Genomic DNA, 16846 nt, shown 5'->3' on the forward strand with positions numbered 1-16846 from the left:
CTGGGTCGGATTAAAACGACTGCAGGAGAGTGAGTGGTTTTACCTCTCTGTGAGGACCGGTGAGGTTTTAGAACCAGTAAAAAGCTTTTTCATTTTCAGACAAAGTGCAGGGACGTTTTCAGAAAGCGAGGACGTTTTCAGAGAATGGAGGACATTTACAAAGGTGTCCTCACTTCTCTAAAAAGGTTTTAGCACGTTTAAGACATGTTTATAAAATAGAAGGACATTTTTAGAGAGTGAGGACACCTTTAGAAAGACACTAAGACATTTCATTTGAAAATGTGGACGTCTGCAGATTTTAAGAATAAGCTTAGAGCGTGGGGACATTTTTAGAAAGTGAGTTTGTTTGTTTTTGAAAACGTACATTTAGGAAAAATATATTTATTTTAGTAAGTGAAGACATTTCTGCTAAACGTGACATTTAAAGTTTGAGAGTGAAGACAACGTCTCAAAGTTTTGGTTCAGATTTGAGATTTAAATTGGGTTCAGATTCTGGATTTAGGGAGGACATTATGTCTGTGATGCTGAAGCTCATGAACACAAATGAGTGTTAAAGAGTCATTTTAAGATAATTAATCACGTTCAAACACCTGTACACCTGTGAGGACGCTGCACCTCCAACCTAAACCTCCCCTGACAGACGTTTAAAGGAGAGAGGACTCTCCACATCAAGGCTCTAATTGGTCCTCACAAAAATAGAACTACAACACCACACACACACACACACACACACACACACTCTCAGTGTTTCCCGCCTCCCTCTAGCAGCTCAGCTGACAAAAGGCCAATTCAAAGCCAAGTGCTCTCGACGGCGTCTTAACAAGCCACCGGAGAGCCCTCGAGCCAGAGGCCTGCTGGGTAAACCCTCCACACACACACACACACACACACACACACACACACACACACACACACACACACACACTCCCCTCCAACAGATTGACCACGGTAATTGAGTCTCCATTTGCATTGGAGAGCTTTCATCATCGGCCTGATCGTCCACGCCACGCAGCGACGTCCAGGACGGATGTGTGTATCGACCAAACACACCGACAGCAGGTGGTGTGTGTGTGTGTGTGTTATTCATCAGATTATGAGTGTAAATGTGTGTGTGTGTCGACTCGGTACAAATGGCTGCACAAACGGTGGCGTCAGAGTGAAAAATGCAACATGAACAGAGATGTGAATTCTGCTGACGGCAAAGGAAACGAGGATCCATAAAGAGCGAGTTCTTCCAAAACACGATCGATGGTTAAAGAGACGACGGTGGCAGATAAAGGAGGAGAAGAAGAAGAAGCAGACGCTCTGTGGTCAGACAGAAAACATTACGAAAGAAGTGAGGGTGACAGAGGTGGAAAAATGGATGAAAAAGACAGTGGAGGTGTTTTTATTTCACACGGTCGTCACACAAACAGGAAGTCCAGCTAAATCTAATATCTAATCTGTGCATATTAATATCAGTTAAAATCAGCCTCTCGCTCTCTGCTGCTGAGAGAGTTGTTTTGATTTGTGAAAATGACCTAAAGGGACAAAAACGTGAAGATTTCAGGCCATTTTCTTAATTCTTCTCCTAACTCCATTCAAAAGTCCCATTGGAATTCTGGCGAGTTAAACCTGAACAGATGATACATCAGAGATGGACTGAAAAGCTGACTCTGATTGATATTAACGGATGATTTTAACTTCTCTGCATAAACACTGGCAAATAAATAACAAGAAATTACAACATATAAATGACAGAAAGTGTCAGTTTGTCTGTCAAATGTCCTGTTCACTGCTGTTCTTTTACAACATACAGTCCTTGTTAAAAATGACTCTTTACATGCTGAGGTTCTGCAGAAAAAAGCTACTTTGCCATGAGATTATTTTTATTATTATTATCTTATTATCTACAGTTTTTCAGAGTGATTAAATATTTCTATTCTCTGGTTGAGTTTAAGATGAAAAACTGTCTTAGCTATAAAATCAAATGAGAATATGAGCTTTGTAGTTTCTCCATCTTTATTTAGCTGAATTTAAATTATTTTAATGTCATATTAAAATATCAAAGTAATTATTTCAACAACTTTATTCAACAATATTTATTTATTTGGGTTTTAATTAAAATCTTTACAATGTAATATTACTATCCACTCACTGATGAAGACCATGGTTGAAAGCTAGTAAGTGGACATTGAACTGAGACACCTGTGCCACATAGAAATATTTTTATTTTACACAACATGCTGAAATAATACACTGATTAATTGATGTGTTGATTAGTAATTTATGATAGTAATTTACTGATGAATCATTTGTTGGTAACATCTCTATATATCACCATACCAGACTCCATAGAGAAAAACAGGGATTTAACCAGGAGCTGCTGGAATACCACTGCCTCCATCTGTTAGTGTGTCTGTGTTACTGTGTAGTACTGTTACTTCAGTAAAGTATCTGATTACTTCTTCCACCACTGAAAGTCACACAGTAACACAGACACACTAACAGATGGAGGCAGTGGTATTCCAGCAGCTCCTGGTTAAATCCCTGTTTTTCTCTATGGAGTCTGGTACTGAGATATAGAGATGTTTCTGGTTAAACTAGAAGGATCTTCCTCTTTAGTAGAAAGCTCTGTCTCTCTTCTTCTGTGGTTATTTCAGCCTCGAGCAGCAGCAGTAACAACTCTCACTGCTCAGAATCACACCGAGACAAGAGGCGATTAATTACCCTCTCGCCTTTATTTTGGCCTGATCTTCTCTTTAGAGGAGACTTTTTTGTGCCAATTAGGTGGCATCTATTGCCATCCACTTAATTAGCGGCATTAATGTGATTTCTTTGCACATAGTCGGGCAATTAGCGGCGCTGATTGAGTTTCATTCGATTAGCCTCCGCAAACACGCTAATTGACGCTCGAGCTGCAGATGCAACGCGCTCAGGAAAACCTGGCTTTTCAGCGCTGGAGGGGGTTTGTGTGTTTAAATGTGTGTGTGTGTGTTTGTACATGAGTGTGTTGATGTGTTAAGTGATGAGTTTTAACACTAATTTACTGCATCAGCTGCTCTAATCGGTGATGGACGTGTGCAGTTTGGTGAAGGCAGGAGGAGGAGCTCCAGGCAGGGAGGGGGGGAATCGAACCCACAACCTCGTGGCTGCAGGGGTGCCTTGCTCAAACTGATTAACTGATGTATTGATCATTTCAGTCACTTTTTAAGCATCAAAGGTATCAAAGTTTTTGTGGTTAAAGATTCTAAAAAAATCTGCTTCTTAGTGAATTTTAAATTTAAACAGTTAATTGGTCAAAACTAGTAATTTATCTGACATTAAAGCTGAATATTAACTTTTAACCAACAGATTTCACCATCAAACTTCCCCAGCTCATCACTTACATTAAGATCATTGTTTTTTGTATTAGAAGTTTTCTAAAAGTTTACATTTCTCTAATTAAAAATGCACTCATTTGCAAATTTATGGATAAAATCAGGATCTAAATTCTTGTTTCAAAGATTTTCACAACGTTTTTATGAGTAAAATGTTTAATAAATGAGGCTGATGAACCAACTCCTCTGTACAAACCTGAAGTGGAGAAAATACTCTGACAGAGTTCAGTTAAATAAACACCTAAATGTGTATTTTAAATGTTTTCTTTCCACTAGTTTGACATAAAACATGTTATAGAAGCAAAAACATCTCAAATCTAAAATGTTTTTGCCTGAAGTTTCTCGTCTTAATGAGGCGTCTTTGTCACTGGGAAACTGTGCAGGTGTTTATTTAGGAAATAATCTGATTATTAAAAAATAAAAACACTGACAGCTGCAGAATAAATGTTTCTTCTTTTCTCGTGTCTGTTCTTTCTGTGGGTTTGACCATGAGGTCTTTAAATCTAATCTGAAACAACTTTACTGAACGAGTAAAAACATTTCTTTAGTTTATTTTTAATAAATGATCCAGACCCAGTTCAAACAGATCTGAGGACGTTTAGACCTGATGTTAAAAACACTAAATTACATTATTAAAATACAGAAGAGAAACTCTGTCTTGCTGTATTCAACAGAGCTTTTATTGTGAAAATCTGAGCTGAGCTGTTTGCACCAGTCCTCCATGTTTATTGGATTATTTTTTAATCAAACTAAAGTGTTTTTTCTATAATTTAATTTACATTTAAATGAACTTTGAGTTGTTCTGTTTGTTTGTTTGTTTTTTATGAACTAAACTGATGAAAATGTTTGCTCTGTTTTATGGATTTAACGACGACAGAAAACACTATAATAATAGACTGATAATAAAATAATAATCAATAATAACTGATGAACTAACTTTCATGACAAAACTGAAAAATAAAAATAAATAATGTGGAGAGAATCTGTCGAACATCGACCTGATAAAGAGACTGAGGACAGAAAGAAAAAGAGACACAAAAACTGTGTGTGTGTGTGTGTGTGTGTGTGGTAATAAAGAGCGTCGGGGGCAGGATATTGTGCCAACAGGGCAGAGAGCCGGGGCAATTAGCAGAGACATTACAGCTGATATTCACATCATCAACGCCGACGTGGGCAAACAGATGACGAGTCCTAATTAATACACAAGCCATCAACAGAGTGTGTGTGTGTGTGTGTGTGTGTGTGTGTGTGTGTGTGTGTTATACTGACACACACACAGGATAAAGATGAAGAGCTGCAGAGAGATGGAGGTCAGTGCAGGCTGGCAGAGCGCTGGAGTCTAATAAGCAATCAGAGAGGGTCTGTAATGACTGTCTGTCTGTGTGTGTGTGTGTGTGTGTGTGTGTGAGTGTGTGTGTGTGTGTGTCTTACATGCAGGCTGGGGTGGTAGGTTGAGCAGTCCGTTGTCACACAGCGTCACGTATTTCTTCTTCCACTCCTTGTTGAGGGATTTGCCGCTCCTCTTCAGCAGCATGCCCTGCACACAGGAAACGACGACAACGTCAACACAACACAACAACACACAACATCCAGACGTCCAGGAGGTTTCTACCAGGAGCTGAATCCTCCTCAGACGTCTCCTCCTCTCTAAAACACACAGAGCAGCTGATTAGAACCAGGAAAACTCTGAGGGAAACAGCTTCATGTTAGAAATCAGTGTTTCTCACAGGGAGTTTGGCTGCAGCTAATGTTAGCATGTTTCTGAGAGGTCGTCTCTACAAAATATTAATGATGAGTGTGTGTGTGTGTGTCAACCTCTAGCTCCAGTTAGCTTTGAGGTATTAGAGTCAGCTGACGACACAATGGACAGGCAGCTAGCCTCTTAACGTTTAAATCACTGATGTCTCTAACTATATAACTATAAAAGCTACAAGACTGAAACTTGGTAAAATGCTTCTCCATATCTCAGTGTTTGAACGTATGGCAGTGATAGTGGTGAAAACTGAGCTAACAAACACTGGCTGTAATCTGATTACTGAAGCAGCTTTGTCTCGCCTCCTCAGACCAAAACTGTGTCCTTTTTTTCTAAACCTCGATCCTGTGATTCTCGTCTTTGTGCACATTGGAGCTGAATTACATTCAGAGTCTGTGGAGTGAGGATAACGAGCTTAAAGAAGAAGAAGAGCGATTAAATACGAGTTCATTTCTGCCCAGAACAACATTTTAACATCAGAGATTTGCACCGGAGCTGAAAGGAGCTCGATTTAAAGCAGCGAGAGGAGAAAAGATGGAGGGAAATCAGCACTTATTTAATTGTCTCTCTCTCTTTTTTCAGGCCTGTTAACATCCCTGTTTCACACTCTCTCTCTCTCCTACGCACATCAGCTGCGGCTGACTGACCGTTTAGGCCGAGCGACCGCCCGCTCGCCCGCCCACACTTCATTTGAGCTGGATTCATTAGGAGAGCGGGAGAAAGAGAAAGAGAGAGAGAGCAAGAAGGTCAAAGAGAAGGCGAGAGAGAGAGAGAGAGAGAGAGGGGGGATCAAAAAGAGAGGTAAGGGGGTGGGGGGTGGCGGGGGATAAAACTGTCCGCTGATTAGCAATTACAGCCGTGCTGCCACGCGTGTCACTTCACTGGACCTCTACAACATTAACACTCCGACAGAGGATATTAATAGAGTCCAGCCGTGAAGGGAGGAAGGGAGGGGGGAGAAGAAGAGGGGAGAAGGAGGGAGGGAGGGTGAGATGGACAGGCCGGCTGACGGACAGAAGCCTGCCCCGGCCGCTCAGCTTTCATTAAGGCCGGTCGGTCGGTGGCGGTGGGACAGAGCGGCGGTGGCGGGGCCCCGGGGTGACCCTTCGCCGCCAGTGACGGCACATTTGGCGTTAATTGGCGGCGACACGACGACAGGAAGAGGAGCGCTTCAGAGTGACAAAGATGGAGGTCAAACGCAGGCAGCTCAGAGAGAAACGACGACTAAAATATCTCTGTGGAGAGTTTCCAGAGTCACAGATTCGACAGGAAGTCACTAAATGCTTCCTGTGTCCACTTCCTGTTTTTCAGATTCCTTCAGTGTTGGTTCAGGAGGTTTTTACATCAGAGGTCTCCTCCTCTCCATAATAAACAGACCAAGTAACAGAAACCAGTAAACAACGCTGCTCCAGAGTCAAACCTCTGGGATCAGATGACAGAATCATGAGTCTAACATCTGCAGTGATTCCTTTAATTTCAGCTCAGGAGGTAAAACAGAGCAGTGAGTGTGGTGGAGGAGGAGGTGGAGGAGGAGGTGGTGATGGGGTTCCCCACGGTGCACTAAACGCGACTTGACGAGCTTCCCGCTGCTGCGAAGTGAAAGCTGCCGGCAGCCGTGCAGCTGTCAGGCCAGCTGATCATCCATTACTGCCTGTTAGTGAGCGAGCGAGCGGCAACATGTTTCCAGGCGGACAGGACGAGCGTTTACATCAGGACCGTCACCAATTAAAGACCAGGTCGGATCAGACTCGTGGGATTTTATCTATTTAAATCAATCACAGAGCTGATTTCACTGATGAAACGACAGTTTCACATGGACTCTGAGTAAATATCAAGAAAAGGTCACATGACTCCTACTTTAGAGTCAACAACTTTGCTCTCGCTGTGTCCAGGAGCCGTTAAGAGATAATAAAGACATCAAACAGAGGCCAGGAAATAAACACACTATCAATAAAATATAAATATCAAACTTGAACACACCCACACACAAGATGATTTTAATTTTGGCATTTTTTACAAATAACCAGCAGGAAACATTCTCTTCTAACTGATCTAAATGTTCAATCGTCCTGAGACTCTGCACCTTATACTTACACTACACATTTTACCAACCTCATCGTTACACAACGTTCAACAAGCAGAAGGCTTTTCTTATTAAGTATTCGGTGCATCAGCTTTAAGGATCCTGTTAGATGATAACTAATGAGAACAGGTGTGTTCCCTCAGTCATAAAAAGTCTAAAACAACACAGGTTTATGGCTGCACCAGGTCCTTTTCATGTATTCATGTCTGTTAGGGAGAATTTATGTATTTAGTGTATTTTTACACCTTGATCCTGAGAGAAAAGACGAGTCATCCAGTTGTGTTTTTATGGCTGAAATAAAAGTTTATATAAAGGTGTAGAAAGCTTTGTTTTCATGTCTGAGTTGAAGTCATTTCATCCTGATGAGAAGGAAAGGAGGATACCACCGCAACTGAACCGACCGTCTGAACCTATATTTCTTACACTGTTAGATAAGATAATCCTTTATTAGTCCCACAAAGGGGAAATGTTCCATCCAAATCTGGTATTTGGGGAGGCGTGGGGGGAGACAGGGACGGGGACGTCAGCGAATTAATTTTGGCCATCCATCCCGAGGATGACAAGTGATCAGTTTTGCGCGAGGGAAAGGCTAATTGAACGCCGCGTCGAAGCCCTCCTGATGGGTAATATCTTTCATTATTCACCTCCCCAGGCTTCATGACACACACACGTCGCCTCTTATTTTACCTTCAGGAGGGGACGGCGGAGGGGTGAGGGGGGGTGGGGGCGGCAGCCATGACAGCTCACAAGGTCTCCACATGGGAAAATAGATGTGCGGAGATAAATACATCCTCAGATATACTGTACCGAGGCACTTCTCCGCCACCGGTGAAGTATTGTGGGGTAGTGCTTAGGAAAAGGTCGCTAGCTTGGGGGGGCGAGGAGATGAAGTCATTTGTTAGGCAACCGAAAACGTCCGAGGGCATTAGAGAGGTTCACGACTGTGGGTTCTTCTTTTTTCAGCAAAGTAAAGAAGCATGAGGCGTCCATGTTTACATAAAGTGGACAAATTGAGGAATGTAGGAAAGGAAGTAAAGGAAGGAAGGATGCAGGAGTTTTGTTTTAAATGTAAATACTCTTCAATAAACACCCAAACTCCCCCGGACACAGTTTCTCTTCTTTCATGCCGAGACACCTCTTCGCCTCGGTGAAGTATTGTGAGCGTAGTGCTTAAGAAAAGGTCGCTAGCTGGAGGGAAGCCGAGAGATGAAGTCATTCGTTAGACAACGCATCCGAAAAAACGGTTCTCGGGCTCGTACCTGAGGCTTCCTGATTAAAGACCGCCACCGAGTCTCATGTCGGACACGTTAAGAAGATGATGGAAGCGTGGACGTTATCGAGAAGCAGAGAACATGATTAAAGATCAAGGAGAGTCTTTTGTTTCAATGTGTGAAGTTTGTGGGGTGAAATCTTTAAAAATGAGGAAAATAAACCCTAAAATTTAACATCAAACAATAACCACCGTCCTCTGTGTGAATCTAAGAAAGAAACAGTCTGATAAAAGAACTTTTTCAGAGGGTTGTTTCCTCCTATTTCCTCCTCTATTGATACAGACTAATCTACTCTCTAATCACTCAATCACCCCCCTATTTTCCTCAGACAATGGACTCTCCCCGGGCCTCTTGAAGGGAGTGACAGTGGATCTTAGGGGAGATACGGGGGAGGCGATATCTGTGGACAAACCTCCAGAGAACAGGGTGATGTCGAAAAGGAGGCCGGGGACCTTTTTGTTCTTCGACGTCCCCAGAGAGCGGGAGGCTAAATTAGAGGTGTCACCCACCTCCCAGCAGAGTGGGGGGTGACAGAGGGAAAAGCCGGACGCTCTTCCTCTATCGCGGCGGCTATCTGATCCGGCGTGAGCGGCGATCGCAGGTCATCCATCATCCTCTCAGACAGAGGAGAGAGCGCTGGTTTGTATTGAGTCGGTGAAACGTTTGCTTCTCTAATCAGGGCGGAAAGAAAGAAAGAGACTGATGCTCCAGGTAAATATCACCTTTAAAGGAAGGAGCTAAAGATCACAGAGGTTCTGGTGTGCAGAAGAAACCAAAAATTACAGACAAAGAAACGACTTTTTCTCCTTTAAAACACCTTAAGATCCAGTTTTTACCTTTTATTTGTTGTTTATTGATTTCAACTCCATTTTATTCCACATAGTTTTGATATTTAGCATTTACAAACTGATGTTCCAGCTCCTCGCTGAAGCTCTGCGATGTTTTCATCAAGAATTCAAACCTAAAACCATTTACTTACAGTGATTTAAACTGAGGTTCTGGTGGTTTGTAATGACCGGCTGACCTGCAGGTTAAAAATAAAGGAAATAATGTTTGTGTTCAAAGTTCTTTTACTCTTCTACGTCTGCTTGTTATTAGATTACAGTTACTGTTTTAAAAACTTTGGCTCTGTTTGTTAAATCTCACAATAAGGAACAGTAAAAGTCAGGAGAGTCTGAGAGCAGGTCCTGGATCAGTTATCTTCATTAAAATATGTTCAAAGTCTTGTTTGTTTGCCTGTTGAATATTTTCTCCACGTGAACAACTTTTATCCACAAACATTCATCTGAAACAGGAATCATCTCCTCTTTGGTGATACCTACAAAATAAAAGTATGAGAAAGTTCTGCTGATTCTGTTGCTCAACAAACCTCTGAAACATCCCATTTGTATTTTTTATCATTTAGTTTTTTAAAACTGGCGTTTGATTGTGTTTCATTCGCCATCAAACTGACTCAAAGAGCTCCTGAACTGGAGCTTTAATTTGAAAGAATCAGTCACGTGATTTCCTGTTCAGGTTCAGAGGAGTGTGTTCAGCCTTGGCGGCGCTCTCTGTTCCCTGAGTGTGTTTCCACATCAGTCCTCTGTGTGTGATACTCAACCTGACGACGAGGTGAACACCACACACCAGAACAAAACATCAAAACACACACACACCGACGGGCTCGACAAGGTCGCCGTTGATGAGGCAAGGACGGCGAAGGGCAGGCCCAGGGGAGCAGGACGCAGACCAGATCAAATAAAACACCACAGAAGAAGAAGAGGGTGGGGTGGGGGGGTTGAAGAGGAGCTGATTTATCTGATAAGAGTTCTGGGTAATTAATTAGAAACTCAATTATCCAAACCTTACTTCAGCAGTCTCAATTCATTAGCGGATAAAAAACCTCGCCCCTCGCTCGCCGCCGACGCTCAGAGAGAGGCAGGATGTGAGGAAAACAAACGCTCCTCTTCCTCGGCGAGAGACCCCTCAGGTCACCGCCGGCCATCAGACGAGCGTGTACGCCGCACAACAACAACAAAGCGACCACGGGGACACTTCCAAACACCCCCCACCCCCGCCAAAACAGAAGCCGTGGAGCGCTCCGTGGAGACCGGCCACGCCGAGGCGTAATGAGCACAATCTAAAAATGCTCTTTGATTGACGCCTGTGTTCCTTGTTTTAATTATTTCTCAAACTAAAAAGGGAGAGACAACCCTCCAACACATCCTCCCCTCACCTCCCTCCCTCCCTCCCTTCCTTCCTCCCCCCGAAAAATCTAATTTCCAGGGGTTAGTGTGCATGACAAAAATGTCATCATGGCCAAAATGGCTCCGAGCGGTGACAACCTTTCCCAGGGAAATGATATTTTTCCAATCCGGCGGAAGGCGGATCGTGTCACCCTCGTTAAAGCCTTGATAGCAGGTCTTTAATATTCACCGTCTTAATTAGGGCTGCAGTTAATTTCATTAAATTCTTTGGCTGCTAAATGAAGCAGATTATGAGACATCTTTTATTGCGAAGCGTGAAATTACAGCCTGCCCGCTGCCAATGGCGGGGCGAAACTAATGAATTACAGGGTAAATAACACCCGAATTAACCATCCAATTTAACTCCTTACAAAGCGCCCGGGCGCCGAGGGAGGACGAGTAGACTTGTCAAAACCACCCAGCCCCATGCTCGTCTGCAACCCCCGCGAGAGGCAATTACAACCACAACACTAATCAGCTCCTCGCAGGAAGAAGAGGAGGAAGACGACGTCCGAAGGCTTGAGACTCCAGTGAGAATCTGACTCAGACTGAAGCTGAGACTCAGAGACCGAACATTTACAGCAGGAGGTCGTCTGGTTGGAGGTCAGCGGATCTGACTCTGTCTGAAGGTTTTAACATGTCTAAGTTGAAAAGTTAGAAAAGCAGGAAGGTCCTGAACACCTGTTTCTTACTCTGTGGAATCAGGTACAGAGTTCAAGAGTGAAGCTGAACTGTAGATCAGTTAAAAACACGTAACCAGCGCAAATATCAACTATTTTAAATGGAGTTTGGTGTGTTTGTTACAGCTGCAGCACTTCCTGCTCCAGAAGCAGAGGATCATGGGTAACAGGCTCTGTTTTCTGTACATGAAAAGCAGCTAAAATCTCCAGCTGGACCTCAAACTGTCCCACAGACATCCGAAAAATACGTCCACCACTCACAGGCGAGGAAACTCAGTCCAGCCCGAGCTCCTGAAGAGGTTTTGAGAACATCTGATTAAAGTGGACTAACACACAACATTTCATTTTAAACATGCTTTATACACTGATCTACTATTTCATTCATATATTACACTACTTTTGTCAAACTAAGACTCTGGCAAACCCATTTCACCAAAACACACCAAAACAAATGAGCCACATGAGTGAATGTGTGTTTTCACTAAAGATTTAAAACAAAGAGTTTCAGGACAGATAAAGATATGAAACACTTGAGTGTTATGTTATATCCAAGTTCCTGTAAAAGGGGAATTATATAAACTATGTAAAATGTCATTTTTTAAATGTAAAATTTTTAAAGGCCACCTGGAAACCTAACACTCCAGCACTCAGCTGTGTTGAGTTAAAAACACTGTGTGAGGTCTGTTCAGAAGCAGGAGAGGAATTAATTAGAGTTGAAGGAGCATCATTAGTCACAAACCTTCCTCTAATAAGGACATTAAACTTCTAATTTGAGTCTCTGAACCCTTAAAATCCGTCTTGACTCCAAGTTCTCCAGGTCAGATTCCCTGACGGCTCAGAGAAATCCTGGTTTTGGCCTCGAGTGAGGCGTTGAGTAAAAGGCTGTGTTTGTACTGGGTGGCTCCCAGGTGGGAAAGAGTAAAACCACGTCGTGCTCAGTCAACCTTCGCTGAGTAAATAAAGGTTTAGAAGAAGAAGAAGGAGAAAAAACCCTCTCTGGTGTGTCTGCGGTCCCAGCGGCTCGGCTGCTGTGTCGGAGGAAATTAATTTGTTAGATTGTTGGTTTTCAAAGCGCCTCGGTCAGCCGCTCGACAGAGACATGAGCGAGCCTCTCCCTCTCTCTCCGGTAATTATCGGCTAATTAGCGGCGTGGAGCAGATGTCGGAGGAGCCCTGCGCCGTCAACAGCCTCTGTAAACAAAGCTGGACGCATCCGCTCACTTCAAGAAAGAAGAAAAGAGGCGAGCGATCAGCTGCCGGTGGCGGCCAGAGTTTCCTCTGTGGTTTCATGTGGCAGTGAAGCTTCTTAGCAGGAGGCTTCAGCTTTGACTCCACATGTTTCCTGTTTTAGTTCCTCGTGCAGGTGGCGCAGATAACCGTTGTCCCTCAGAGAGTTAATTAGAATAAACACGTTCTTTCTGTGTCTTTAAAGGGATGTTTCACTAAATTAAACTGCTGCTGTGGCTCCATCAGTCGACAAACGTCATTATTGAATCTGTACGACTGAACTTGAACGCACCATTCTGGGGTTTGGTGCCTCTGATGGGCTCAGATTGATATTACAAGTCTCTGACAGCATTATGGATAAAATTCCTACAGAGATATTAAAGAGAAAGATCCTTTTACTTTAACCAGAAACATCTTTATATATCATCACCAGACTCCATTGATAAAAACAGGGATTTAACCAGGAGCTGCTGGAATACCACTGCCTCCATCTGTTACTGTGTCTGTGTTACTGTGTGACTCTCAGTGGTGGAAGAAGTAATCAGATACTTTACTGGAAGTAAAAGTACCACACAGTAACACAGACACACTAACAGCAGTATTCCAGCAGCTCCTGTGTTCTGCTCAGTAAAATTCCTGCTTTTGTCAGTGGAGTCTGGTGGTGATATTTATCTTTAATAAAAAGGTAAAAGCTAGAGGCGGCAATGAGAGTCGACATGACACATCTGACCTCGTACCGCCCTCGCACACGTTAACACACATGATTCAGGGCCTGTTATTTTGTTGTATGTGAGGTTGTAAATGTTCGTTCTGGCTAATTTTCATTACAGGACATGGTGGTGCCGACTGACACCACCATGTCCTGGCCTCTGTGTGTGTGTGTGTGTGTGTGTGTGTTTTTAATGAGCACTGGACTCTTTTAACGAAGGCGTTCCCCCCTTTAACAAAAAAGCGAACTGAACCACCGTCACCTCGAGTGGTCGAGAGTCGCTCTGAGAGTCGCTCTAATGAGATCAGGGCAGAGCGAACAAGTGGATTACACACTCCTTTAACACACCTACACACACCTACACACACACACACACCGCAGGTACAAGACCAGAGGAACAACTGTGTGTTTTTCATGTTGTAATCTTTATATTTTTGATTTTACAGCGAGGGTTTTAGGCTTTAAACGTGTACATGTAGAGGTGTTGAGCTCACAGCAGAGCATGGCGTGAAGCTTCGGTGTTGTGAGGCGGTGTAACCTGATTGTACAGTGGTGTGTTTGTGTTGTGTTGAGGAACGTGACACCGCTAATCTCTCTGGCAGATGTCGGACTCTGTTAGGCCATCGCTCCGGCCGCTGCCGCCCTCTTCCTCTGAGGTACGGCGGTAATCTGCGGTCAGTAAATGATCAGGTTTGTGGATCGGTTTAATTTAAACAAACAGATTTATAATATTTTCCACAAAAGCACAGTAACAGGTTTACCTGCAAACTCCCTCAACTTGACAACTTGTGTTACAGCGAGCCACAGCACTGGCTCAGCTCTGGTGTTGTTGGACAGTGTGTGCTCATTTTAAAATCAGGCTGTGAGGTCGTTAACAGTAATTAGTGAGTCCACTAGCTTTAATCACATTACACTGAACCCAGGGCTCATATACTGTTTTTTATTATTTTACACTGATGGTGATTCAGTGCTACAGGTCTAACTTCTTTAATGTAAGCGACACAGACGCTCCTTCAGACATGAAACCAACACGTTAACTGATCGCACACGTTCAGACCTGATTGATTAAGCCTGTGGTTTGTGTTATTCTGCGTTGTAAATGTCTGGCTGAGTTCACGTTGGGAGACAAGAAGGTGACGGAGACGGACTCAGACCGGCGTCTCATTAAAAACAAGTGTGAACGCAGTGCTAATGGGAGGTAACACACACACACACAGGAAGTAAAATGGAGTGCAAATGGAGCGTTAATGGGGAAAAGGTAGCTGAACCTTGAATCTCTCTTCCAACACACATGCAGTCTTTATAAGAGTCTAATTAGGGAGCAGGTCTGCGGTGTGTTGAGCCTGTCGCTGAGGAGGCGAGGCGGGGGGAGACGAGGCGAGAGCGACCACAGGGAACCATCAAATCAATTAACGTCCACCTCCAAAAACAGGAGGAAGAAGCTCGGTGCTCTGCCTCACAGCGCTGCCTCCTCTGCTTTATTCTGCTCTGGAGGAGGTGGAGGAGGTGGAGGAGGGGGTTAGCATGTCTGCCATGTTGTGCCGTGCCAGGCTAAGTATGTGTCTGGCTTCATTAGCATGAATCTGATCAGTTGACTTTAAAAATAAGCTGTGATTTTGTCGAGCAGGTTTTGGCTCAGGCTCGTTAGTAATTTAATAAAAACAGTTTCACATCGTCGGCGTAAAGCGACACTCACTTATCGCTAAACAAACTAAATGATTCCTGCTGCTTTTGTGGATAAATTAACTCTTTAAGTCTCACTGGATTATTTGATAAATTCATCATAAATCTGAGAACAGGGCAGTTTTTTTCTGGAAATGCAGTTTTAAAACAACACTGTGTATTTTTACACTGAGGCAAACCGAAACACTTGAGTAAAAGACTGAATACACACAGAAAAACTGTTTGTTTTCTTCCTCACTTAAAGGAATATTTGACTTGCATATATACACGTATTTGCTGCTGTGAGGCCTCATGATTAGCTTAGTTTAGCTTAGCTTAGCATCATTTTTAGCCTTTATATCAAAGTTTTCCAGCTGATAAATGTTCAATTAACGCTGAATATTCTCCAACTTAGACGCCACCCCCCCCTTTTTTCCAAGTTATTATTTTATAAGTACCTAACGAGGAGTGTTTCTGGCACTCAGGCTGAATTAAGGCGACTCCGCCCGCTGAGCTCCACCACAGAAGAACGACGACGACGGTGCGTTTGAAGCCGCTGGGAGCTGGAGAGGGATTTTCACACGATGAGGACGGCGTTCGGTGGCAATTACTGCTGGCTCTGCTGCGGCAGCACAGCGGGGTCTTTTCTTAAACGACGACCCCAAACACAAACAGCAGCAGTACATGCCTCCCCCCTCCCCCTACTTCTCCCTCTCCCTCTCTCTCCTCTCAGTCAGTCAGTCTATGTCTCTCGCCCCCTCTCTCCTGGCCCCGAATCAGAGATGCGATTTGTTCATTAGGAGATTACAAACGAGGAAGCGGTGTCGACACAAGAGGCGCCGATTAGCTGCTCGCTAATTGCCTGATTTTGTCGGGAGACCCCCCCACTACCATTCTGCCACCTCCCTCTCCCTCCCTCACCCTCTTGCCGCCTCACCCACCACTACTCCAACATGAGGGGAGCTTGTTTGCGACAAATTAAGAGCTGATTCAGGTGCTCTCCTTCGCCGTCGCAGCGGGGATGTGTGTGTGCTGAGGTTGTGGTGACGTTCGCCCTCCCCTTCATCCTCTGCTTCCCCTTCTTCTTCTTTTATTCCTTCAAAACACTGCTGCAAACGCTCCGATCAGAGAGCTCCGGGAGGACAAAAAAAAATGAGAGGAGAGGAGAAGCAGCAGCTTTGAAAGGGAACATGAAGTGGGAGATGAAGTGGACGAACAGAGGGAGGGGAGGAGAGAAAAAAAAGACAGAAAAGAAATGAAGAGGAGAAAAGAGCGACGGAGGGAGTGACAGTGAAATCCCTTCCCTCTCCTTCTCCTAATGATCTGGTTGGAGGACCCGGGAGAGCCCCTCGCTCTTAATTGATGTCAAGTGTGTGATTTCACTGTTAATCAAGGCCGAGGCATCAAACACGGAGCGAGAGAGCGAGCGGCAGAACAGACAGGAAGTCTCAGTCTCACCTGTTTGATGGGGATGGCTCGCCCGCTGCCGATGCTGTCGGCTCGAGCCTCCAGGCCCTTCTTGTCCTTGTCCGTCTCGCTCGCCTTCCTCGACTGTGGACGAGACGAAACAATAACCTTTATTAACGACACTGAGTTTGACTTCGACCGTGCAGCGGAAAGGAAACCAACATGTGGGAAGTTTTCACCTCCACTCTCTCTGGAGTCTGATGTTGTCATCGATCAGTCTGCTGATTATAATCTACATTAACTGACAGTTTTGTTTCTCCTGGTAGCTAGCAATAGTGAAACTTAACATAATTATATTCTTCTTTTAATTCCACTTGGAAACAGTAGGGGGCAGAAGTTGTCTGTTGCCACTTCAATTAAACATCGGAAAATACTCAAAAACACAGTGTAATGGTGTCTTCAACCTAAAGA

The 16846-nt window shown here is 43.9% G+C and overlaps 1 protein-coding gene across 1 annotated transcript in view; it reads right to left on the bottom strand.

The window, feature by feature from the left end:
• agap1 (ArfGAP with GTPase domain, ankyrin repeat and PH domain 1) overlaps positions 1-16846 on the bottom strand; it is a 90751-nt gene that overhangs the window by 33526 nt on the left and 40379 nt on the right. The window contains 3 exon segments of the mRNA XM_018661316.2: positions 4791-4811; positions 4813-4896; positions 16427-16519. Of these exon segments, the coding sequence (XP_018516832.1) occupies positions 4791-4811; positions 4813-4896; positions 16427-16519 (198 nt within the window).

Source organism: Lates calcarifer, linkage group LG7_2 (assembly GCF_001640805.2).
Source record: "Lates calcarifer isolate ASB-BC8 linkage group LG7_2, TLL_Latcal_v3, whole genome shotgun sequence".
Taxonomy (NCBI): domain Eukaryota; kingdom Metazoa; phylum Chordata; class Actinopteri; family Centropomidae; genus Lates; species Lates calcarifer.